Genomic DNA, 25775 nt, shown 5'->3' on the forward strand with positions numbered 1-25775 from the left:
GCAATCGTTCTGCAGCCCCGAAGAAACAGCAGCGCTGTCAGCAACCTGGTAGAGACAGGAAGCTGCAAACCAGGCCACAACACAGCTAGGAACATTTGCACAGTACTCGGCCCTGCTCTAGCTGCCCTGGCAATGAAGTCGAAAGAAGAAAAAAGACAGAAAACTTTCAAACTGGAATTAAATACGATCCCCAGCAAATTTTCTAAATCAGTAACAACTGCATTCATTCCAAAAACAAGTATCAAATATCTCCAGCCAATCTCTCAAACTTCATCTCACCTTACAGGAAATGCCCAGAAAAAAAAAAGAAAAACCTCTCAGAATGGGTGAAGACACCTTCTGCCAGGGGCTCTGGCTGCCAGTCCATAGAGCAACACTGCAAGTACTGCCCAGTGATATCAGACCTGTGCCTTCAGACTTCAAAGTATCCGGCCAAGCATTTCTAAGTGAGAGATGCATTTAAAAACAAACATGTTTTTCTGCCTAAGTATTGAAGCATCTGGAGGAAAAAGCAATTGCATAATTTTACCATTTTACCTGTCACAAATGGAGATGCAGCTAAAATACAGAAAGACAGGAAACAGGTAATTTCCCTCTGTAACCAACCCAAGTCTTTCAAAAAGGAGTCAGCCCCCACGCCTCCATGACGTAATTTTTAAATTATTTATTCATGTTTGCCTTCCCTACTTTTCATAATTCAGTAGGAATTGAAATTTTATATTTTCATTGATTGTAATATCACATCTGTTAAGCAAAACTACAGAGTACTGCGAGGCTTTGCATAAAATCTTGCAAGCTGGCAATACTGGTGGTTAGTACCTTGATCCAGTTTACTTTTGAGGCTCAAAATGCCATTAAATAGACAGCAATAAATATTTATCCCCATTTTTTGTGATGAAATAAAGTAGCTTATGCCTTTGCAATTTCAGTAAAATTTCATAGAAAAACTGAGTAAGTGGTTTCCCCATCAGACAGAAAGTCACCTAATTTAAAAAAAAACAACTAAAAACCAACAACCACAGAACACACTCTGAACCTTTTCTGTGGACTTTATAATGCTATTCTTGACTAATAATCTCAAAGAAAAAGTTGTATTTATTATCTGTTTTTCAGTGCTACGTAGTAAACATACATTCACAGAAGACTTCTAATATTAACAGGTAAGGATGCTGAGGTCATCCCTTCCCTATACCACTTCAATTTCTAGAACAAAAAAGCTTAACTCCAGATGTACTGATATAAAATCAAATGCACTCTGAATGCAGAGAGAGGTTGCAGATGGCTGTTAGGTGTTCTCTGATTGTTTTTATAATTTGTTTTATGAAGTTGATAGCAGATTAAATATTTTATGCTCATAATCCCCGCAAGCTCTAGATATTTACCCTTGTCCTTTGAGGAGCGGAGGAGCCAAAGGCAGGCAGTCCCTAGCCACAGACTTTACACTGGAGACATAACCCACATTTACAGGATTAAAAAAATAAAAAAAAATAAGAATAAAGACATAATCTGTCCAAATAGCATAGAAATGCGAAGCACAAACAGGATTTAAACATAAAATGTACTGTTGAAATCATGATAAGACGATACATTGAGAACACGAGTTCGTTTATCATGGTCCATCTCAGTGGCATTTAGTAGATGTCCTGCTGCATTAGTGCTAGGCAACAATGAAGCAGTTTTAACACTTGTGCTCCACCCTGAAAGAACTACAACACATTTAGGCAGCAGCAGGATATAGAGACTGCCATTACTGCAACCTGCATTTGTCCATAGAGCTTGTATGTTTAGTCTTGGCAGGCATCTCTAGTTTGTCGGGGATGCAGACTGGCTTTGTTCAGAAGTAGGACACGGCTATTTGATCATCTAAACTCAAACCAATTCCAAGATCCCTGTACCAGCTCGCTGTGGCACCACCCCCAATTACAGCTTAGCTGTCATATGAGATACATCCTTCAATCACAGCGTGCTCCCCACGCCATTGCATAGCAGGACACATTACACAGTGTGATGGTAATGGTGAGGGGGCTGTCAGCCACATGGATTGAGCAGCTGGCTTTGCATATAAACCACACAAAGAGCCCTGGACTTCCTTTCAGAAACATAGTGATGGATCTACATATGTATAACTGATAAAATAGTAAAATGTGGTCTAGAAAAGGGCAATTTCTCCTAGGCCAACCAAATACAGCAAATGACAAAAAAAAAAACAAACCACGTAGTTATTACTACCAAGAAGCATTTCTCTCACCCCTACTCCCTATACCCGTATTTCCTGGCACAAATCAGAGGACCTAAAGCCAGATAGTACAGTAGTGCCATCCCTGAGAAATGCAGAAATACTATCCAGCTGAACGTATTGGGGGAACTGTGAAGAAGTTGGTTTGGATCGGAGAGACTATTCAAGCCAGAAGCCCTACCCTGCCTGCCTTTTTGGATCAACCAAGAAAAGCTGGGACTCAAGTCTGAAATTCAGGAGGTCCCATATCCCTGTTACAGAGCTTCTACCTACTAGAACACCAACACAGCGAAAGGCAAAGTGTTCTCATTATACGTGCCAGGTTCAGGTACAGGCCTGCTCACGGTATGTTCTCCATCAGAGATTTTGTCATCAAAGATTTGCTTCTACATGGGGTTTCTTATCTTTGAAACAGAACTGCCTCACTTTGACAATACGAATGTCAGAGAATAGAAATGAGGCCATTTCTGATGGCTAGAGTGAGAGGCAAAGCATGCTGAGCCATTCTTCTGTTTATTGTGGTAACAAATGCATCTTGGGTGTATGTGTGTGCTGAAAATACCTTTTAAAAATTAAACGCTAGTTCTTCCATCTTTGTGTTTCACTCTTAAATTTCAAGCTAGCAGGAATCATATTTTTCTTTCAGTTTTATAACATCGTAATAGATGTTTTTGAATGTTATCTTTGCAGGAAGCAAACAAAACAGCCTCTCACTGAAACGAATGCTTCGTAATTCTCCCTGAGGATGATTCCAAAATGAAGGGCAGGAATGATATCAAAAGGATCTCCTCACCAACTGTTCTGGTGCGAGTGACCTTCAAAACAAACAAGTAGGGTGGCAGTTTGGTTGGTGGCATTGCCCTCTCCTGGCCAGTTTCAGCATAACCCTAACCCTTGTACTTGCCCCTGTTGAATTCCTGGCAAGGTGCACGACAAAGCCCTGTTACTGCTCCATTTCCTGCTGTTGTGATGAGACTGTCGTCGTGTCACAGCAGTACCACCAGTATCAACACATAAGCCTTCCTTCAAGCCTTCCATCCAAGGACTTTGAGGCAATTTATCAACATTCGCTGATTGTTTCACTTACAAGCTCTTGAGAAAGAGAGAAAGATCAATGGCCACAGTTCAGCTCTTGCCAATAAAATTTTGGTTGGGGACATAAAAGCAGTGAGGCTGATTCAGAAACAAAGGCTGTGAGGCTTGTGAGGCCATGACTGCAGTAATAGCAAAAAGAGCTGCCTAATGCAACTAATGCCTTTGTGTCACTGAGTGTCCCCTCCCAACCTCCCCATCAAATATCCAAAACAGAGGTCAGACACAAAAAAGACTCCTGGAAACTCACGGAGGATGCGGCAGGCTGTGATGTGTGTCGCGGCACCATGTCCACCAGAGTTCCCATGCCGGATGCCACAGCTCAGCTCAGTGCCAAGGGGAATGTACCAGCACTCCTTCCCCCTTGAAGCCTGAGGGGGAGAAGCAAATGTATTAAATACAAAGGAAAGAATTTTCTTAGAGGGAGAACAGACTTACCAACAAAATGTCTGAATATAACCAAAACAAAGGAGGAAAGTTGCCACCTTCTTTCATTGCCTGCAGAAAATATATTTAAGGGCTACAGTCTTAGGGAAATTTACATATTTTTGTATTTTCTTCCACACGTAAAGTATGTATGGTGGACAGAATTCCCCTGAAACACATGTGAAAAAGATTCCTGATTACATTGGCTTATACTGCACATAGGATCGAATTCTCTCTTCCCGTTTGTGGAGGGGGAATCCAAATTCAACAGAAGTCAAATATGCCAGCCAAAGCTGCACTGGTCCCTAGTGTCAAATATTCAGGGTATTACTTAATTCAGTGCATTTAGCCCAGACAGCAAAGATTCATAAATAATTTCAGGAAACAATTCTGCCTACTGACATTTATATTTAGGAATTTTCTGGTAATCTGTTATTTTCTTTGCTTAGTCTTCCTTTAGAAGTCCAGAGTGAAGTGTGGTGAAAGGAAAGGTGGGAGAGTTTAGAAGAGTTAACAGAATGGAGAATGGTAAGATTCCTTGAGAAAGACTGAATGACAGTAGGAATCACTGTTTTTAAGAATCATTTAAAGGTGGGCAGGAGTGTAACCCTTAGGCAGATGGTCACTATTATCTTGGTTGTGTCATCCTGGTACATCTCTAGGGACCAAAGGTCAGGGGTAGAACAGGGCGGGTAACACAGGCAGAACCAAGGGGGTTGCTGAATCTGCTCAGGGTGGAAGGATTTTGGGGCCCATTCTGCAAAGCGGGGCTGAGAGCGAGTGAGCAGGGAGGCCACGAGGTGTGGGGCAAGGATCTGAGGCCTCGGAGGGGCTATGTGGCTCCAGGTGTCTCTGGAAGCAGGTCGGCCCGGGGGGACTGGAGCACGGGGATCCCCAGGAGCAGGGCTGGCTGGGGGAGACCAGGGCACAGGGAACGGTAGGCCCGGGGTGGGGGACTGGGGTATCGGAACGGGACGCGATCCCCAGGAGCAGAGGTCGCGGGGTCTGTAGAGCCCCTGGGGAGGAGGTGGCACAGGGAAAACCAGGGTCCCCGTGGGGTGGGGTGCCGGGCCCGCCCCGCCAGGGCCCCGCGCCCTGCGGCCCTACCTGCGCCCGGCGCGGGCGGGAGGGTGCAGGCCCGGCCCGGGCCCGGCCGCGGCGCGTCGCCGCTTGCCATGGGGACGGGGGCGGGACGGGGCGGCCCCGCGCAGGCCCCGCCCGGCCGGACTGGGCCCGCCTGCAGCCGGGGCGGGGGGCCGGGGCTTAGGGCCCGTGAGCGTGGGGGGCGAGCAGGCGCTCAGCACCCACAGTGCCGCTCTGCGCCAACGCGTTTGTCTGCGGCAGCGGCACCGGCACGTCTCCCCGCGTCGGGCAGGAGAAGTGTGCGGAACCCTCCGGCTGGCTGGGCCCCAGGCCCCGGCTCTGCAGGCACTCACCCGGGGCCGCGTGTGCGCTCCCAGAGCCCCAGGGCGGCTAGCGGGCAACGGCCTCCCCAAAAAGTGCAAATTCATTAGTTAAAACTAAAAATTACATCTTTAATGTTCTAGGAACATTTGATACATTAACACTCATTTAACACCTAAGCATAACAACCTCTGGAAATGGGAGATACGCTCTTGGAAGCTTTTAATACTCGGTGCAAAACCAAGTCCTTTAGAAAAATCCTTATTGCAGAACACGTGGCTTTCACATTTTATCTATTCAAGGCCTGGTAAACAGGAAAAATTACTGTACTACTACTGTTCCTATGCAGAGCATTTGATTATCTCTAAGATAGGCTGTACTTGCAGAAACACCACCAAGTACTAGCTACTTTGGAAGTACTTACGGAAGCTAGAGCTCCTTAGGGAATAGGAGATAAACTACCCTTCCAGGCTTTGAGGCACTCACTGAAAGATAGTTTCGGCTGTAGCTCCCATTCATTCAGAACACAAAAGGGCTGATCCACAGATCGACAGAACTAAGTGGTGTGACTAAGTGAAAGCAAGTTCCTCTGAGCCAAACTCAGTCCTACTTATGTTCACAGCAAAACTGGTTTAACTCGATGGATGTGCAAATTTACACCACTCTGGGCCCAAGAGCTTGTGCAGTGTCTGTGCAGCTTGCTGTCCCTGGCCCCAGCTCTCCTGCTGGGTGAGGAAAAACTTCAGTACCACGCTGTGCATGCCACTGCAGTAACAGGCTGTTTCACTTAAAAATGACCTGTTGGAGTTTGCACCTTCTAGAAAACCTCCCATCTCCTGAACTACAGTCTATATTTAATAATGTTTCTAAAAAATCCAGTTTCTTCCTATGATGCGGAGGGCTTGACTAGAACTGAAGCCAGCGTCCCTTTCTAGTTCTTGTACCAGCGATTCAGTGCAAGGAGCTACATAACTGCCCAGCATGACCTAGATCTGGACCTGTGTCCCTGGCTGCCCTTCTGACAGCTGGGCTAGCAGGACTGAGTGCTAGAGTGTCCCATGCCTCCCTGACATGCTCTTGTAAGTAAATTCTGTGCCCATTCAATCCTCCTCAGTCCAAAGGACAGGTTTTCATGCTGGGCATGGAGTACAGAAAGGAACTTGGAGGAACAGAAAGAGGAATCCTTGGCACTCAAAAGAACCAGCCCTTCCAATAACGTAATCCTGTACCCATTATAAATGAAGGGCCTTCTACTGTGGACTTACAATAGCCCCACTGAGGTCAGCTGGATAGCATGGGCAAAAAATCCCTTTTCAGGTAGAAAAATATACTGTATCCATTATAAAAAAAGGGGCCTTCTCCTGCAAACATTACTCTGGTCCTGCTGAGGTCTACTGGATAGCATGGGCAAAAAGGTAGAAAAATTGTAGGATTGGTCCTCAAAACACTTCCATCCTAGCAAATACTTCTCATACCAGCTTTATTTTTTGTAATGAGCAGGAACTCCTTCATGCTTTTTACATTTAGCTGAGCCATAATATGCAAAGTTATGTATGTTTATAAAATGTACCAGGATGTCCATTTTTAAACACTGGCAATAAACAGGTTGTCCCACGATCTGCATTTAGATATGCAGACCATTATTTAGGAACAGAATGTGCCAAGCCTGAAGATACTGCTTGGGAGCCCTGCTCAACTGCCAATGCTGCAACTGCCAAATTCAATCCAGTGGCAGAAGCCTTTTGGATGATTGCTATACTACATTACTAACACTATTTTAAATCCATAAACAAATTCCCAAAGGTGTATCTGGGAGGGTTAGCAGAAAACACCACATGGTGTGTGCTCTATGTTACTGGGTTTTATAACTAAGGCTGACAGTATGAAATAAGAAAAAATGGAGGAAAAGTCCAAAGCCCTTTCTAAAGTTGACCAGGATTCATTCCCAGTATCTCAGGCATGCAGAACAGCTGCTGTACTCTAAGGACTGGATAACTGCCCTAAATATAGGCAGTGGCTTTTAAATGGCTGCCTCGCAGTTAAACTGCGAATTTTCCTTGTTTCATTTCCAGTCAGAGCCAAGAGCTCACTACTCACTTCTGTGCACGTTGGGGTAAGGATGCATATCCGTACAGCCCTGCAGTGAAAGAAATTGTTCTGTACCCCTCAGTTAATTCTGTGTTTCTGGCCTTGGTTTTAGTGTGCTGTGCATGGTTATAGAAGCTTTTTGAGAAAAGGGGATGCACACAGTGCATGACTGCAGTTACAGTGGCAGGTGTTGGAGGAAGACATTGCAGTAGATACTGTTAAAAGTTTCATGCCATTTCTTCACAGTATCATCCACATGTCATTCTGCACACTGCAGAATTTTCTTAACATTGACATAAAATCCTGTGGCAACATCTCCCTTGTCCCAGTATTGAATCCTGTATGCCATGTTCTCAAATTCATCTGCAGAGCAGCACTCAGCTGGTCCTGTGCCACAGCAGGAACTTTCTCACTGCAGCTCTGAGCTGTGGTTTTAGTTTTCATCAGCCAAAGAGCAGCTCTGTCTTCTCACAGTGCTGAGAGGAGATGGGTTGCCAGCTTCAGAGACAACTCTTCCAAGGGGAAGAGGTGTTTTTTGTCAGCAGAATCAGATAGGAAACTACTCATCACGTGAGAATAAATATGTCTGTGTCCTCCGAAGAGAAATGCAGGTGGAAGACACAGCCTCTCTGTACCTTCTCAGGGAGACTCGATGTGTCCATGAGGTTAACTTGCATCTACAGCATCTCTAAGTCTGTGAAATCCTTTTGCTGCTGAAGCAGGAGGGGGCCATCAAGCCTTTTACACCAGGGTCCCATTCTTACTGTCATATTTCAGCCTGGGCCGGGGGAAGTTGAGGGTGGCATACTCTGTGGCATTCTGCATTTGTAAGTTCTTCACCTCTGCTGCAGAGCGCTCCCGGACCTTGGTGAACACTTGGATGTCTGCGTAATGAATGTTGTCATCCTGCTTCACACTCTTGGGTTTACTCACGGTGGCATAGACAGGAAACTCCGGGACATCTTCGTATGTTGGAGCCTTTGGGGAGAAAGAGCTCTGGAAGGTCAGCTCCCTGGGCTGCTGCTACACATGCCTTCCCCAGACCAGGCAGAGACACCCTGCACACTGCCCCCAGCACCATCCAGCCCTCTGACACCTCAGGCTCAGAGAGGGATTTCATCCTACTGCTTCTGCTGCACTTTAGGGGAAAAAAATGTGCCTGCATCACTGTGCAGCAATGCACATTGCTCCCACAGCCATTAAAGCCTATACAGGATGAGATGATTCACAGCTCTGAATAAGCTGCCCCATGTCCTCCCAGCCCATCTAGCCTAGGAAGCGGTGGTCAGCTCTGTCTTCTCAATATACAGTTAGGAAAACAACTCTGGGAAGCTGTTTACCTTCCTGCCAGGCTGATGCTGTTGGCTCTCATGTCTCACATTAGTTCCTGAAAAAGAAACACCAGCAGATCAGGTTAACGCAACTGTTTATTGTTCCACCTTTGAATGCAGAAATGCAGCATCTGGCCCATGGGCTCTCCCCACTGGACACAAATCAAATTTCCACCTCATCTGACACTCTCAACCCTAATGCTGTCTCTGAGGCCCGCCTCCAAGAAGAAAGCCTGGACTTGTTTCTTTGGAAAAAATAAGGTTTCCCAGGATGACAACATGCTGTGGACCACAGTGTTCTTGGCAGAACCTAGGAGAACAGACACAGCACAACGAGCTTCCTTGTCAGGCCCTTGGAGAAGTCAGATCCAGTTTTAACTTTGTTATTTCCTTTGCTGCCTGGCAAACATATTTTCCCAGCATGGTCCAAAGGCCACAGGATACAACTGGGCTACTTAGGGAATGCACTTTATTCTGGGGGACTGATGTCAGATGGATGTTTGCAGCTCTTACAGGAGTTTGATGCAGCTTCTGCTATGCTGCCACTTGAGAGTACTCACATGTGTTTTGATGTGAGACTCTGGTATTTTAAAGACACTGTTGAAGTCCCTTCCCTCCCCCTTGCCAAGTCCCATGGCATATCACACCCCTTGCTTTAAGTTTTAAAGTAATCTTGCCTCTTGCTTCTACCAAACTTCTCTTGAGGAAGTTTAGGTACAAAAGAGTATGGGAGGGGACATCAGCCTCGGGGATCCAATTCACGGTCAACACTGACTAATGTCTGCTAACCAGGGGCTCAGTCACTCCACCTCTTCTTGTCCTCTAAAGCATTTTCACAAATCCTTACCTGGCTTTTCTTTCTTTCTTTTAAAAGGTGAAGGGCAATTCCTGAAATCAGAGAGAGATATCAGCCCTGAGAAGCCCCAGCCTCTGCTCTCATAACATGCAAACCCAAATGCACCACCCCAGGGTACCACATCTGTGGGTAATGAGAAAGGCCCAAGAAGTGTCTCAGAGAAGAGCTGTTGAGCCAAGCCAGAACCTGAGCGACTCCTGCAGGGAGAAGGTCCAAAGGGGAGATGTGGGGATGTGTTTCCTTCTTCTGTGACACACCTACCATACCCCACAGACACTCCCAAGTCTCCTTGCCTTTCAGCCCTGCCTGGCTGTCCAATATGCATATGCATCAGAGTGAATGAGGACAGATTTCACTGTAGTTTTGCAACTACATTTCCACAGCTGTATGATGAAAGATGCAGGGTGCAGAGCATGATCTCAATTGGCACAAACCCCTTCTCTTAGGGCCAGATGCTCTGATAGCCCTGTACCCTGCGCTTTGGCCCCCTTGCCCAAGGAGTAGCTCTGCACAGACCTTGTGCGAATTTAATGTTTCAGACAGTTTTCCTGTTCTCAGTTTTCCACTTAAAACACAACCAAACCAAACAAGAGATGCACTTAATATAAGCCAAGCCAAACCCTAATCTCAGCTGTACCTGTGTGACCAGAGAGAGACAAGCCAAATACAGCTATGTTCCAGCCATGGAATAAACAGGAGCCAAATTCATTCCAGCTGTCACAACAGAGCCAGGAGCTGAGCTCCTGAAGGCTGGTGCTGGCAGGGGCGCGCAGGCTGCCCGGCAGAGCAGAGACGTGCCACGTTCTGGGCCAGCTGCATGAAGGAAATGTTATCGTTGCATCACGCTCGGAGGGCTGGAGGAGAGCAGGTGCCAGCCCTTGTATGGCTCCTCCTTGCGTATTCATGTCCATCTGGTGCTGGCTGCCAACCAACGCAGCATGCAGCTGAGCGTCGCATACGGGTCTCTGCCTCTGCTGCAGCACACGCAGCAGCTGAGAGTGGGCAGCTAGTGCTTTTAATGGGGCTACAGAGTTACCAGATGGTTCCCAAAAAGTGTTACATGTCCCACAGCTTATGCATTTGCCAGACGGTCCTGCCACAGGCGGGAACAATGCAGTGCCTGAGGCAGAGCTCTGCCCTTGCTGGCTTTTAGAGGCAGTTTCAGTGGGTGGGTGAGCAGGACAGCATGTGCAGTAATGCCTTTGGCACTCTAATGGCAAAACAAAAAAAGCATGAATGCAGGCAAAGAACTTGGAGACCTTCAAAATGGTCAGTAATGATTAACCAGACTTGCTAGACCTGGGAAGTCAAAGGCAGCTTTGGGGAAGGCAGGGTGGCCATGTCCCTCTGCAAAAGGATCCAACACTGCTCCTCATGTCTCTGCTGTGTGCTGCCCCACAGAGGCACCAGTGGCCCTCCAGTCCTTGGCAGACAAAATCTGGGGGGCTACCCCCAGGAATTAGGGCCTAGCTCAAGGCAGCATTACTTTGTCTTGCGGTGGTTCTCACTTGGCTCTTGCAGCTCCCTTCTCCACTGTCTCTATGAGCTTGTGGGGTGTCCAGGGCCCTCCATGCCGAGGCTTTTGTGCTAGACCACTTTGCTTTTTTACAGCATAGAGGCATGTTGTGCAATGTAATTAAAATAGCACCATTTGAAGCAAAATCAGCAGGGTCCCTATCCTCTTTCCTGGGAGGTAGGTTGCAGTATCAGCTTTCCAAGCTGCTCTTGCTTGTTTTGGTTGTCTTCCTTTGTAAAGAGAGCATTAGCAGCCAGTGTGTAGGCTGAAGCTATTCTGAGTCTGTCTGCAAGCTAATAACAGCCAGGCAGGAGATGGCATCTCCCAGCCTCAGATCTGCGGTAATTAGAACGGATGTGGCAAGGGAAACAAGAGCAAGGCAAACCTCTCCTCTCTTCTCAAAACCAGGTCAAACATGTTGTAACTAACTCACAGCCTGCTAGAAGCACATTGTATTCTGCATGACAGCACATATGTCCCTGCTTCTATATTGCTTCTTCCCCTTTCCCCATGTCAATGCCAACCTGATTTCTGCCCTACACAAGCCTGCTTCACAGTGGGTGCTGAATTTTGGCATCTTTGCTGTCCATGCACACTGGAGGCCCTGAGTACTAAATCAAGTGGTGAGAATACCTGGGGCCTGCCCTCCACAGGGCCATACTTGCAGAGGTACCCAGACCTGAGGGCCCACTGTCCTTCATCAGTAACTTTCTTCTGTGAATAAATTTGCTGTAAGGCTTTTCTTTAAAGATTTCAGGAACCCCCTCAGTCTCTTGCTCTTTGCTCTGTCTCCCTTAGGGCCCATGCTTTGGTAGTGATCATTACAAGGATCTTCTGTCCAGGAGAAGGTGGGTGCTTACCTCTCCTGAGCCCTTTTGTAAGTCTCAGCTTTATTTAGGAAGCCCAACTCTTTGCTGACACAGCTGTGGTGCTGAGCAAATATCCAGAAATAAAAGCAGTATAGGTGCCTGAACACCTGAACTAAAATTAAGTACCTATTTTTTTCCCTGTCACCAAGGCAAAGCTATGAATTATGCAAACTTCTGCAGTGTGGCTTTAGTGCACCAGTCTGCTCTTGGTTGTGGTCCTCTACTGTAGGTGTCTCCCCAGCTCACGTTACCAACAGCACATTCCCATTTGCCTTCCTCTCTTCTTGCTCGGAGCCCATTTGAATAGCCTACACAGCACAGGGTCAGCCTGGGAGCCTGAGGCCCTTCTTCACCCATGTGTTTCCATGTGCAAAACACGGAATGATGCTTCTGGGGAGAGAGCTCTGCTTTCTCCTCGCTGCATAGTCAGATATTAGCACTTGAGTCCCACAGGGGTGCTGAGGTCCAAAGGGTCTTTGGCCAGAGCTTTGCCCTCTGCTGCAGGAATCTGCCAGAAGGTAGTAGTGACAGCACTAGCAGAAATACCATCCCAGCTTCTTACTTTCCATGCAGATGGGAAAAAATGAAGTGGGACACAGCAGTCCTGGTCCAGTAACCTTGGGGGAGCAGAATTTGACATTGCCCCAGAGGAGCCAGCCTGCCACCATGCTGCTCCCCAAATGGAGCAGAAAACTGCTCTCCTGCCTGGCCCTGCATAGATAAGTGACCTTCAGATCCTGGTTTATACTTCCTTTTGGAGGTAGAAGTGTTTGTGCATGGCCTGGCACTGTCTGGACCTGAAAGTGCCACCACAGCATACACTGTAATGATGGTGTTTGTACTCTGGAGTCTCTGGCTTTGCTGGTCCATGCTGTGGCACGGCTCTCCCCGCCACCCAGCATCAGTAGTGTGCCTGGCAACTGCAGCTCTGCGCAGGGGAACCAGCCTCTGCCCCAGGCATTCCCTGATCAGGCCCTTGTCTACTGCAGTAATGAAGCCAATGCCCTGAATGCTTCATTTACCCTCTGCCACAGGGTAGAGGAAGTAGTAAATGTGACTTTTGGTGGGGGACATGTCAAGAACCAGCCTTCCCCCTCCCACCTGCAGTTCCTAAATCACAAACTCCTCTGCCCTCCAGCTCAGGGATCAGGTTGGAAGGACCTCGGTGTCCTGAACCTCCTCCTCTGCTCCAGCCGCTAGGTGATGCTGTGCCTCTGGTAATTATTAAAAAGCGCTGAAGAATTTCTAATACTTTTAACAAATGCACTGTTGGAGAGAATGTCCTCGGAGCTTCATCTGACACTCATGGCTCTCCCCCCTGTACCACTCTCAGAGCTGAAAATATTTCCACTTGGCACCGAATGATGCTCCACTGTGCCCTTTTTCTGTAAGCACGAGGTCCAGGGCACAACATGAGCCAGGAGGGATTAAACTGTCATCCTCCCTCCCAGGGAGAAAAAGCAACATCATCTGAAAAACATGGCCAGGATTTCCCAAGTGCAAATGAAGCCTAGACAGACACAGGCACAGAGAAGGGCTGGATGAGCTGAGAGCAGGATGGGGTAGCTGACCTACAAGCCCTTAGTGCCAGCACTGCCCCAGGGGCCCCTCCCTGCAGTATGCCAAAGGGACACCTCACGGTGTGCACCTGGCCAGAGACCACTGGGGCAAGGACAGGGATTTTAACTAGATCCTTCCTAGAACTGAGCTATTCTCAGCTGCTGGCATGGCTGCAGGAACCCAAGCTGCCCATCCCAGGAGGTGCCACAGCCCGTCTGGCCTGAGACATGTGAGCAGCAAAGACCCTTCGCCTCCCCCTATCCTGCCTTTGGCAAGCAGGGGCTGCCCCAGCCTCCCGTCCCCGCCCCGGCACCTGCACAGCCGTGACCCAATGCCCCTGCTCGCTTGCTCTCAGTTTCTGTGTGAGCTGGCAAGGTGCAGGGCTGAGAGCCAGGCAGGAGCCCTGGCAAAGCCAGCACAAGGAAGCAAAGCTTGCGAAGTCCACCCAAACTTCCACTCAGGCTGCCCGGAGCTTTGTCTGCCATCCCCATACCTGGCGGATGCTGTACTCACCACGGTCGCCCGCAGCTGCAGAGATTGCCCATGTCGTTCCTTTCTCCATGAAGCAGAATTGTTTTCTGGACAGGGAGAGCTTGTATTTCCTGGTTCCTGCTTGGCCCCTGGCTATTCCAAGGGAGTGTCTGGCAGTGTCAGATTTCTCTCCATCGCTGCAGTGACGCTTTGCTAGGCCCGTGCATGCCATCTACCGGAGGGCTTGCCCTGGGCTCTCCGTGCCCCCAGGGCCCGCGCTCACCTCTTGCTACCCAGGGAGGAGAGGGCAAGGTAGCAGCATGCCTCCAGGCCTCAGCCCTGGGGCTAAAATTCTGCTTTATGGTTCGTACAGTGGATGTCCCTCTGCTATCCCTCTTTCCCACCAGCGCCATCCTGCTGATGCCAGCAGTGATGCAAAAGAGGGTGGAGGAGGGACTTCAAATGTTCCTAAACAAAAGGAGAAACACCAGGGTGGGAGCTCTCAGTGCTGTTCCTGCTGTTCATCATTGCATCTCAAGCAGGATGTCAGAAAAATGTGTGGCACAGGCTGGCATCACCAGGGAAAGAGAGCGTATCTTCTTGGGAGGGAGGTGATGCCCCAGCAAAGGTGAGAGTAGGCTTGCAGGTCTACTCTCAGCTGAGCTCTAGTGCTGCTGCTTCTGCTGCAGGCAGAAAGGCATATGCAACTTCAGGGACATTACTGGGAATCCATTTTTTTAAAAGCTACCTAGATGAAAGTGTAGAGATTTGTGCTTTTGAGAACGACAGAATCCCACAAGGGACCTTGCATCATTAAGGACCTGCAATACAGCTCTTAGGCTCACCCCCTCAGCCTGTCAAACAAGAACATTAATGTGCATTTTACCTCTCTACCCCTGTTGAGAGCCCTTCAGACTGTGGCTGGTCATTCCTGGACTGAATGACATATAGCTGATCTCTGGCAGCTCTAAGAGAGCTGATACTCAATACTGAAAGATACCATGTCAATGTAGTCCTTGAGCAGAAACTGTGCTCCACAGCTTTGATTTGGCAGTCAGCTCCACTTCTGTGCAGGCCTGAATGCCTCATGGGATGTGCTGACAAGTGGGTAAGTTTTAAGTCACCTTTCTGGCAGGCTATCTCAGGAACCAGCCCTAGACCCCTACTCCAGCTGTACCCATGCTCTCAGCCAGGCTTACAGCATCATTTATCATCTGCCCAAGTGCAGAGCAAAGCTTGTACCTGTCCAGAAGTGGCAGGAGAAGGGTTCTGCTTTGGAAGGATCATGGGGCACAGCTGCTCCCTTAGCTGAATCCTGGATGAGCTGCACGGTGAGCTGCAGAGCCCGAGTCTTGCTCCAAAACTGCTCCTCAGCATGTAGCTGGAGAAGTTGCACAGCTCAGCCTGCACCACAGCACCCCGGGGAGAATTTAGGATCAGATTTATGCAGGCAGATGGGATTCAGTCCTGGTCCCAACAGGACCATGTTCTTAGGGTCCTGCAAAGACTGGGTGGTCTCAGGAGTCTGTCCCTGCTTGGGAAGTTGCAGACTCTATGTCTCCGGGTTTGCCACAGACACTGTTGATTTAGTGAGCCAGTGTCTGTTTTGATTTCTGGGATAATTTGGGCTTTGTTGCTTTGCGGAGAAGAAAAAAAAAAAGGCTGGGAGCCTGTTCCCATCAGCCCTTTTCACAAATACTGGAGCTGCTGGTTTGAGCTCCATCAGAGAAACAGAAAGGCATCAAAAACACTGGCAGAACTGGAGAGCATTTGGCTGCCACTCTGCGTTTCCTCCTCAGCCTGTGTCTGCAGGGATGAAAGACAGCATGGCTTCCAGTGCTCCTGCTCAGCAAACCGATCAGGCTATTTTGTGCAAAGCCTGCCAGGGTGCAGATGGACAGCCCAGTGGCTGACACCAGGCAGTGCCAGTCCCTCGCACTGCATCACTGCTCGGGGCAGCTGTCTTCATGCACTTAGGGACATCGTCTGGGTAACAAGCTGTGCAACTGGCACAGGACGAGCCTGCAAGTGCCCAGCAATAGAGAATGAACTTGTTGGAGAGCAAAGACAGGGCTAATAAAAGCCAGAGGAGGAACAGAACTGTGTAATGACTACTAATGCTGTGCATTTCTATTGCAATAGTGTCAAGGTACCTCAGACACTGAGGGACTGGGACCACACTGTGATAGGTGTGGTGCAAGCACACAACAAGCTGGCATTGTCTATAAAAAATGAAGGCAAGAGAGCTCTGAACTGTTTTGGGCACTTTTGTCTTAGAATCTGCTCCCTGTGCAGCTCCAGCCCTGGCCACACGCTGTTTTCAGCCCCCAATGGTTCAGCAACCCACAGCCCTTGGGTTGCAGAGCCAGAGCAAGGCCAGATGGCATTTCATGCTCTAGCGTGTGCCATGTCTGCACTGTGTGGGTATGTGCACTCCTTCAGCCAGGCACCCTTTGCCCAGCTTGCAGGTCATATGTTGGCCATCCTCCCTATCCCAAATCCAGTGAAGATGTTTATCCTAGTGAAAAGAGGCCTGCGGTGAGCGAGGGGACCATCGATCCTTCTTAACAGCACAGAAGATGCCAGATCAGAGACAAAGAAAAGCCTTTTATAGCTGCTGCTCTGAAGTGTCTGTGAGTTTGAGGAATCCTTTTATGGCAGGGGACTAAGGAAATTATGGCCTTGCCTGAGCCCACACACAGACACAGGTCTCTGCCCTCACCACAGGGATATGTGCTCAGGAACTCAGCCCTCGTGGGACTTAGAACTCGGGTGGGTGCTGCTGCGAGTGGGATGCAGTATGTATCTGGTGCAGTGCATGAGGCTGACGCAGTGTGCACTGAGGAGCAGAGAGAGGCTTGTACACAGGGGAGCAGTTAAGGACTGGGCTGTTCCTGCCCTTAAAAGCAGCTGCTTCAGGTGATTGAAAGTCACTAGCCCAGGATTATCTCTGGAATTACTATTAAGGACTTAGACAAAGCCTGTTGTAAAGGTGATTTTTATTTTGACAGTGTCTGAAATACTTACTGGCAGCAGCTTATCTGGTCCTACTTCATGAGTAAGGGCATCCCTCAGCAGTACAGTGAGTGTGGGTAGATCTGCACCGGGGGGGGGGGGGGGGGGGGGCGTGGAGGCTTAGCCATCCTCCCACTTGCTCTCATGAAGCTGGCAGGCAGGGCTGCTCTTAATTTGACTCTGATCCTCATTGCTGGCAGGGGCCCTGAGAAGTAGAAAATAGCTGCACAGTGATTCACTTTGGTCTGGATCCCACTTTGCCTGGCAAGGGTGAAAGAGCAGCCTTATACCAGTGTTTCAGCAGCCGAGGAGCTATGCTGCGTGGGATAGACTCCTGAGCAGGGCGTTTCTGGCCCTGTGTGTTCATGGAGGCAGAGTGCAGAAGCCTGGTCATATCCCAGCAGGGAGAGGGAGAAGCTCTGTTCACAGGGACCTTGGAACCTCCTCTCTCCTCTGTGGGAGGGCTGCACTGAGGCATGCCAGGGACCCCCATATTTGGCCAGTGACACAGCACTTTGGCTGCTTTAATTGGCTCTGACAAGACAAGGATTGCAACTGGCACCTGCTGAGCCCTTGGGGCCATCTGAGGCAGCAGCTGCCACCGACAGCAGCACACACGATCCCTGGCCCAACATCACAAGACTACGGAGACACTTCTCATGTAGCCGGTAGCATCACGGTGCCTGGACAAGGGTCCAAATTCATCCCCTCTGTGACTCTACAGAGAGTGCTGGGATGCCAGCAAGGCACTTGTGATCTGAGCAGAGCCTTTCCCTTCAGCATGTTGGGGTTCTCTCCCCTCACAAGGGCTGAAAAGGTTTGTGTGTGAACAAGCCTTACGTCCCATAAACTAGAGGGCTGAAGCAAGCAGAGACTGTGGCTTGGCATTTGTTTACTTGGGCTAACTCCAGCTCCAGGTATGGAAATGCACAGTGAGCCTCCAAGAGCCCATCACTACATCTTTTCTCCTCGAGGCTACTGCCCACTGTGGGCTCCCTACAACAGCAAGCAACTCCAGCTGCACCTGAGCCAGGAGGGCCAATCACAGGGGTCCCCCTGGCTGCCCAAGGACAGAGTCGCTCCGAGTCCCCACTGATGCCATTTCCACAGATGAGCTCAGTGTGAACTCTCCGCTGCTCTGCTTCCCGCAACTGGAGCAGCTAAGGCACTGTCCATCCTTCCTGCTGCAGAGTAGCTTGGCCAGAAGCAACATGAATCCAAGGCAAACAAGAGAAGATCAGAGGCAGATTTATTCCTCTTTCCTCCTGAGAGCTGCAGGCACTTTTACAGACCGACAAGCACCTTCCGTCTCCACAAAGGTCAGCTATCAGCTCAGAAGTGAGGCACTGGGATCATTTCGTCCCTCTTCCCAGTACCCTTCTGGGCTAGAGTACAGCAGCTGTTTAACAGCCCACTGCGACACAGCCTCACAGTTTAGGGTAAGAGTGACCCTTGCTATTTGAGGTGAGAGAAGAGCACCCTGCATGGTGCTCAGTAAGCACTTGACCTAGGAGAAAACTTGCATTACAGTCCCTCACACTAACACTTTAGTCCCCCTCTTTTTTCAGTTCCAAGTCCCTTTTTCCAGCCATCAGCCTTAAGAAGCAGAAGTCTGGCATATACATGGCTGCCTCACAGCCCTGCTAAATGCTGATGGTGAGAAATAGGGGTCTGGCACCGTGGATTCCCCATCCCTGTCCCCCTCCCTCCCTGTTCAAGCCCAGATCTGGGGCCTTTAGGACTCTTTCTTCCCTTTTCCTTCCTCAGACTGTTCTTCTTTCCCCACTGGCTGCTCCTGTTGGGTTATCTTCACCTCGTTGACTCTGGCTTTCACCTCCTTCCCCGTCCGGGGAGCCACAATGCTTAAGATGCCATCGTGGGACAATGTGGCTCTCACCAGCAAGGGGTCGACATCCAGAGGGAGGATGTAGGTCCTGGTGAACTCTCGGGAGATGAAGCCATGGCGGTCAGCCTTCTGTGGGTGCTGCCCCATCACCTCCAGCAGGTTGTCTACGGTGCGGACAGTGAGCTCATCCGGCAGGAAGTGACAGACATCCAGGAACACCTGGAATTTGTGCTCATTGAGGCTGATCTCAGAGGTGCCTCGATCCAGCTGCTTATTGATCCGAGGCCTGATGTAGTAGCCATGGTACAGGACAGGGGCTAAAATCTCACATGGGGACACACCTGAAAATGAGACTCAATGAGGAGTGTGGGGTTTCCAGGGGAAGGAGTTGGAAAAGGATTGTTGGCAGCAGATAGGGGAGGGTGACAGGAGGAGGCTGGGACCTGGCAAACACCTTGGTTTTGCCACCACATCAGCACAATATGGACAGAGTCTCTTGTGGTTCCTACCTTTGTGTCTCCAAAACACACACAGACCCAGATGCCCACCAGCCACTGCCTCCTACCACACAGCTGGCAGCTGCCAGCAAGCCAAGGACTGGCATCCAGCTTTTGCATGTCTGCTGGGTGGACAGGGAGGGACTGGTAGGTGCACTGGGCGCTCTGCAGTGCAAAGCCCACAGCCAGAGATGGGCATGGAAAATGCTGATGGTGAAGAAACTGTCCTGAAGAGCTAAAGGCCTTTTGTGTGCCATTGTCCAGGGGGCTTTCCTTGGAGCTTTTTGCCTTTTCACGCTGTTGTGCTGGTGCTGAATGGTTCTGCTGCTGCCCACATTCCTTCCTCTCCGCCAGCCACTACCCGGCTTTATGCTGAACACCCCAGCTCAGCTTTTCTCCACTGCCCCCGGCTGCAAAAACTCCCCCCCGCCCCGACACATTTTGCTCCATGTTTGCACAGCATATGCATGAATGCCAGACCAGTGGGGGCATGAGGGAGGGACAGGAGAGACAGCAGTAGGCATGGATGGAGGAAGTGGACCTGATGAGAGGAGGCTCTGGCTATTCCCTGGCTATTCCCCCCTGATTTGACCTGGGTTCTTATGCTCAAAATTCCTTGGCTCCAGCTTCCCTGGCCTGCTCTGGAGCTCAGTCTCCCCAGGGGGACTCCACCAGCCCTCCTGCACCAGAGGAGAGAAAGGTGCCAAGGGGATCCCATCTCCTTTCTTACCTTCTCCAAAGTTCTGGTCATAGATCTTGCTAGGGTTGGCAAACTCGTACTCCGAACTCATGGGGTAGGCGTGGGGGACAGTCCGTGCAGCCATAGTGTGTCTGGGAAGGGGATCTTCCAGGCACTCACTGCCTCTGAGAGTGAAGGCTGCAGATTGCAAGGTTTTAATTGGGCGAATTCCACAGGGAGGAGTGTGTGATAAAAAGATGGACCAAAATAGCCACGCACACAGGCCCCAGGATGCCTCGCCAGGGTGACGAGGGAAGCTTCTCACTGCATTCCAGCAGGGAGTGCAGGCACTGCCCGCAGTCAGGGACGCCTCGGGAAAATCCCGCACCTCCTCCCAGCCTCTGAGATCCTTTCCTCGAGCAGGGGGTGCAGGAGGCAAATGGGCAACCAAATACAGCAGGGAGGCACAGAGGTGAGCTGAAGGAGGCTGAAGTAGGAGAAAGCAGGACAGACCCCAGGGTCTGCTGCCTGTGATGCTCCCAAAGGCAAGGGCCAGCAAGAAGGATCATTGCAAGCAGGTTCAAGAAGTCCCTGACACTCGTCCTGCTGGCCCTGAAGCACCCTGTGGGGATGGGGCACTAGCTAATGCTGGCTGGTGCTTGATCAGGTCATGCAAAGTCACGTGAAGTCACTATCACACCCATCGCCCCACTGAGCTTAGGGCCCAAATCAGCCCCTCCTGTGCCCTACACAAAGGAGCTTGATTTTCCCAGAAGCTGAGTGGACGGCTCAAGCCTTTTGTTCCTGTGAGTGGTGAAGTGCTGCAGGTAGTTAAGCAGAGCTAGAGAGGATCCAGATCCCACTACTGACACCTCCACATCCAGAACTGTGCTGCTGCAAGCTGGCTGTCGAGACTGTCCCCTGGCCAGGGCTTTGGCACAATGTAATGAGACCTGGAGAAATGCCTGTGCCAGAGATCACAAGTTAACCAGGGAACTGAAGCTGGCATAGATTCAGTTTTATTGAACTGGGACGTGGTGGTGGTGGGGAAGTAGTGCCCAGTTAAGCTCCTTGTACCCTGAAACCAGAGATTTCCTTGACTCCATGTCCCTGCAGTATGAGAGAGCAGGTGCACTGCTATTGATGTAATGGGGAATTAGAGAAGGTATTTATGGCCTGAGCTTGCACAGAGCAAATTCTGCTCCCTATTCTTGCAGGCAAGCTGAGAGGAAGAGGGTCAGACCCTTTTGCAAAGGTCTGGTGGTGCTAGCAGTAAGAATGATGTGCCTCTGAGCCAGTAATTGTATTTAAGCTGTGAGCTCTCAGAGGCAGAGACTAGCTCTTGTCCTTTAAGGACAGTTGCTAGGCTGAACTGGTTCCCATGATTTTGGTTCACAGGCGAGGCAGAAATTAAAATAAATGTGTGAAATAAGATGTATTAGGAGCATAATTATAGAAAATCGGCTTACTGCAGGGGCACAGGCAGGCAGAAGTAGCTTGCATCCCTGAGAAGGCATGTTGCTGTGCAGCACCACGGAGGCCATTGGCATGCCTGATTTATCTCTGCTCATGGCCCTCTGGAGTACTCTGAGGTCACAGAGCGTTGGGCTTTTCTGCTCTCTCCAGCAAAGTGGTTTCTGTAGTGGGCAAAGGACGAGAGGTGTTAGGCTGAAGCACTGTGGAGAAAGCCATCCTTCATTTGCACACACACCAATGGGCATGCACTAAGGCAGCGGGGCTTACGGGGCTGCAGAGAGCCACGCTGCCAGGGGGTATCTCAGCAAAGACCTCCTGGGATCTTTCCTGCCCTCTGACTAAAGCAGGCCTGTGACTTCCTTGGCCTTAAGGAGAGGCAAAGGAACCCTCTAGTCTCTTCCTAGGCTGGTGGGTGATGTGGGGAGCTGAAGTCTCAGTGCTGGCAGCGGCAACAATGGCCCCTTGTCATTTTCCCTGTGACCCAAAGATAGGAGCTGCATTGATCCTTCTGGCATCCAAAGCAGCTGGGAACATCCGCCAAGCCTGCCTGGGACTCTGCAGATAAACAGCACGTGGGGAGCGGGGCGGGTGGCTGGGCAGTTTGGCTTCTTGCTGCCCCATTAGGCTCCTTTTCTTCTTCTCCCCTTCCCCCTCCTCCTCAGCAGCGTGTTCAAATCCCCCAGACAGCTACTGGGCACTGCTGAAGGGACCAGCCCAGGAGTGGGACAATAAAATCCCTGACACCACTGTTCAAGAGGCCTCGGGCGGGGGGGAAAGCCAGGCCAGCTGCACGGGTATAAAGCTGTCCCCTGCTCCCGGCACAGCACTGCAACACAGTTGTTTGCCAGGCTCCTCCAGCGCACTCCAATGGATATCACCATTCATAACCCCCTGATCCGCAGACCCCTGTTATCTTGGTTGGCACCAAGTCGTATCTTTGACCAGATTTTCGGAGAGCACCTGCAGGAGTCAGAGCTGCTCCCTTCTTCCCCCAGCCTCAGTCCCTTCCTGATGAGATCCCCCATTCTTCGGATGCCCAGTTGGCTAGAGACGGGACTTGCTGAGGTAATCTTCCCTTCTTAATGCTCTTTGTTATTGCTATGTGCACATCCTGATGGGTCTGGAGCTGGAGACCCATGAGAGCTGAGAGCTTGGAAGCTGCTTGTAGGTGATTATTAGGAAAAGACTGGGGAAAAGGGTGCTGTGTTTGTGCCTCTGCTCCTCTGCATTAGGCAAGAACCTTTGCATCCTCTGATAATCATTTGTGACTGAGAGCAAGCATTGCCATAGTGTTGGGAATAGAGGCAAACTGAGCTGAGTGTGTGCGGGAAATGACTGTAAGAGCTGACAGAAGAAAGGAGGAAGCCTAATTTCCCTGTCTGCTCTGGAAAACATTCAATCCCACTCCCTCCTGAGAAGCAAGCAGTACTGGGTAGTGGGCAGGGGTAGTGGGATCCTCATGTCAGGCAGTGTGGGAGCTCAGGGCTGCTGAGGAAAAAGGGGCCTATTTTAAAAAGTCACTGCTGAGGAGAGCAGCATTTTAAGTAAGATACAGGACCCAAAGGATCATGAAGCAGCCGTCTGTTTGCTTCAGGGGCTGAGCCAAGACGCACGCAGTTCAAACAACCTTGCCTGTTCTGTGAGTCAACTGTCTTATTTACAAGTAACTTGTAGAGCTATTCTAAGCCAAAGGAGTGAGAGGAAAGTATTTTTTTTAACCTTTGCATAGTGTTTCCCTTGATTTAGTGACCTGGGTCTGGCTGTCCGCTGAAGAGCCATAATAAGCACCACAGATAACAACGTCTGACTATCTCAGTGGAGAAATCTTCACAAACAATCTAGAAGTGGGAGGAAGCACTTAGACTCCCAGGTCAAACTGCGGAAACCAGTAAGCCTAGAGCTGGCACAGAGGCTGCCTCCACATCCCAGAGCAGAGCTCCAGAAGGCTCGCATGCTCCCTGATCACAAAAGCAGCAGGAAGGCAGAGACAGCCAGCTCATATAGCAAAGTCCCACAGACATGTCCAAGACAGGCAGAAAATGCAAATTCAACCTCAGGAAGCAGCAAAAAGCAGTATTTGTTAGAGGCCATAAAGTGCAAAATGGAAGGGAAGGAGCTGAGATTAGCAGCAGGTGACTCAGAGTTTCAGCAGAAGTCCTGCTGCTCAGATAACAGAGGTGAGCAGTGAGGCAGTACCACTCACCAGTGACACATTATTTTGTTTACTAAGGAGTGACGATGCAAGGGAAAGCCTGCAAGCCTGCAGATGAGCTGCAGTCAGCTGCGCAGTCAGGATTTCTTTTGCTTGAAAGACTTGCAAAATCCAGCCACAGAAACTGGAAACCTCCAGACATTCTGTAAAAAGAATTGGATGCGAAACCTGTATGCCAACTAAAGAGTCAGTTTTAACAAATTCAGCTTAAGAGAATCTTTTCCTCACTCCCAAGGAAAACATTTATCCCATGTGATCAAGAGAAGGCATTCACATTTTAGATGCTGTAGTGATGGGCATTAATGTAACAGGCCAGCAAGGGACAAAGCCACCCAGATCAGAATCCCAGGACTGAATGAAGGTCAGACAGTGCATGTGTAGATACCAGTTTGAGTCTTGAACTGCTCTATTCTGAGAGCCTTTTTAAGCTGAAACCCTCACCTGCCTTTTCTGAAGTCACCTCCTTGTTTTGCAGATGCGACTGGAGAAGGACAAATTTTCTGTAAATCTTGATGTGAAGCATTTCTCTCCTGAGGAGCTAAAAGTGAAGGTGCTTGGGGACATGATAGAAATTCACGGGAAACACGAGGAGCGCCAGGTACTTCTACTTTAACTGTGCGACTGATAGAGTCAGTGTGAACTTCCTCATCTATGGTTAAACAAGGAGACTGCAAAACAATCCTCTCCTGTGCTCATCTCAAATACTTCTAATGTTTTTTATCAACCAATCCTAATGGAAGATGCTCTGTGCAACCCCCCAAGTTGATCCCAGACTGGGCAGCAACAGGGTGGAGATTTATTGCTGATGTTACACGAACTGTGAACTGAACTGGAAAGTCATCTTTGAAATGGGCATTTCTGGGCCTCTCTCTTTCTGGGAAGAGGCCAGGAATGCAGGGAGGCCTTCAATAAGCTAACAATGAACTGTAATAATTAAACCACATAATGAATCAGTGCATTGCCCTGTTCCGTTACCATGAGGCTACCTCTTCCTGAAAAAGGCCCATCTATCAGTTTGTAATCCTTAAAGGCTGTGTTCCGCTGTCAGTCATCCCACTGCTTGGTGGCTCTGGAGACCTGTGTGGCAACTGGGCAGACAGAAGTCAAAAGCCATGTCCAAAGCTGTATGTAACAGGGTTTGCCAGTCCCCATCTCCCTCCCACCCCCCACCTCCACCTCCTTGCCAGAAGGAAACGAATCCACATGATAAAGTAGCTATGTCACTGGAATTGTCAGCTCTTAAGAGCTTCTGGGAGCACAGATCTGTCAGGAAATACAGCATTACTTGTAGCTGGTGGCAGCCTGTAATCCTGACATAGCTTCTGCAAATTTTTTTGGCTAAGAAAATAATCAAGCACTATGGCAGAGATCAGCTCACTAGAAAGCTGTGTATTACTAGAGCTCTGGAGACCCTCAGGAACAGGTGTGGTTGGCACTGCATGTAGGTCTAGCTGCTGCATCTTAGGAATGACATCACATCACTGTGCAATGAAGCCAGTCTCTGGCTGGCACAAGAGCTGGAACATAAAGCCTCCTCATGTAAACAGTGTACCTGCAGGCACCTGCAGCCTAGGTACGGCAGTGTCTCACTTCGGCCAGTCTTGGCTCTTTAAAAAGGGCATCTCATAATAAAAACTCTTTTAACTTTCTGAAAAGTTTTCCTTTGAGAGCTGGACCTTCCTGATCTCAGACTTTATGCAAAGGGCCCATGGCTTAGGTGGAACTGAGTGAACATTTCTAATCAGGGCTGTTCCTTCTCTTCTCCTTTTGAAGGATGAGCATGGCTTTATTGCCAGGGAGTTCAACAGGAAATACAGGATTCCAGATGATGTGGACCCTCTGACCATAACCTCATCACTCTCTCTGGATGGTGTCCTGACGGTGAGCGCACCGAGGAAACAAAGTGACGTCCCTGAGCGCGCTATCCCTATCACCTGTGAAGAGAAGCCTGCCATTGCGGGAGCCCAAAGGAAGTAGGCTGCTATTTAAAGTCACCCCGGGGGGCCATTCAAGAGTACTTTTCATCAGATGCCAGCTATACTGAATGGCTACTCTTATTATTTATGCTGAGTAAGTTTACTAACAAATAAAACATGAATAAGCAGTTTGTATTTTTGTTTTGAGCACTGAGGACAAGGGAAGTGTTGGGTCAAGAAAGCTGTGTAAGGTTGCTGTGCAGGGAAACATACCTGGCATCATTC

The 25775-nt window shown here is 49.5% G+C and overlaps 3 protein-coding genes across 4 annotated transcripts in view; 1 reads left to right on the top strand and 2 right to left on the bottom strand.

Annotated features, from left to right (window-relative positions):
• The window catches only part of DIXDC1 (DIX domain containing 1), a 53762-nt gene extending 39832 nt beyond the window's left edge, over positions 1-13930 (bottom strand). Inside the window, exons 1-2 of one of the 2 annotated variants that reach the window (XM_076358731.1) lie at positions 13892-13930; positions 3579-3699 (exon numbers count right to left, since the gene is read on the bottom strand). In XM_076358731.1, the coding sequence (XP_076214846.1) occupies positions 3579-3635 (57 nt within the window). In that variant the 5' untranslated portion in view covers positions 3636-3699; positions 13892-13930. Of the gene's footprint in view, positions 1-3578; positions 3700-8586; positions 8634-13891 lie in introns of those variants that run through there. The other variant, XM_076358730.1, reaches the window with a different exon arrangement.
• Positions 13931-18096: 4166 nt separating this feature from the next.
• HSPB2 (heat shock protein family B (small) member 2) lies at positions 18097-20082 on the bottom strand. Its single transcript, XM_076358378.1, has 2 exons — positions 19938-20082; positions 18097-19051 (listed from the first exon to the last, which is right to left on the bottom strand). The coding sequence occupies exons 1-2, from the start codon at positions 20029-20031 to the stop codon at positions 18600-18602; spliced, it is 546 nt and encodes a 181-aa protein (XP_076214493.1). The 5' UTR covers positions 20032-20082; the 3' UTR covers positions 18097-18599.
• Positions 20083-22047: 1965 nt separating this feature from the next.
• Positions 22048-25678, top strand: CRYAB (crystallin alpha B). The gene is made up of 3 exons (XM_076358568.1): positions 22048-22427; positions 24050-24172; positions 25348-25678. Exons 1-3 carry the CDS (start codon positions 22230-22232, stop codon positions 25549-25551), a joined length of 525 nt encoding a protein of 174 aa, XP_076214683.1. The 5' UTR covers positions 22048-22229; the 3' UTR covers positions 25552-25678.
• Positions 25679-25775: the final 97 nt, after the last annotated feature.

This window comes from Aptenodytes patagonicus, chromosome 23 (genome assembly GCF_965638725.1).
Source record: "Aptenodytes patagonicus chromosome 23, bAptPat1.pri.cur, whole genome shotgun sequence".
NCBI lineage: Eukaryota > Metazoa > Chordata > Aves > Sphenisciformes > Spheniscidae > Aptenodytes > Aptenodytes patagonicus.

What these genes read in the sequence shown, in the direction of transcription:
- CRYAB (XM_076358568.1), top strand. Translation starts at nt 22,230, where the DNA reads ATGGATATCACCATTCATAACCCCCTGATCCGCAGACCCCTGTTATCT. An exon ending in TAGAGACGGGACTTGCTGAG is followed by an intron (nt 22,428 to 24,049) that starts GTAATCTTCCCT and finishes CTTGTTTTGCAG; the next exon opens with ATGCGACTGGAGAAGGACAA. An exon ending in GGAAACACGAGGAGCGCCAG is followed by an intron (nt 24,173 to 25,347) that starts GTACTTCTACTT and finishes CTCCTTTTGAAG; the next exon opens with GATGAGCATGGCTTTATTGC.
- HSPB2 (XM_076358378.1), bottom strand. Translation starts at nt 20,031, where the DNA reads ATGGCTGCACGGACTGTCCCCCACGCCTACCCCATGAGTTCGGAGTAC. An exon ending in TGACCAGAACTTTGGAGAAG is followed by an intron (nt 19,052 to 19,937) that starts GTAAGAAAGGAG and finishes TCTCATTTTCAG; the next exon opens with GTGTGTCCCCATGTGAGATT.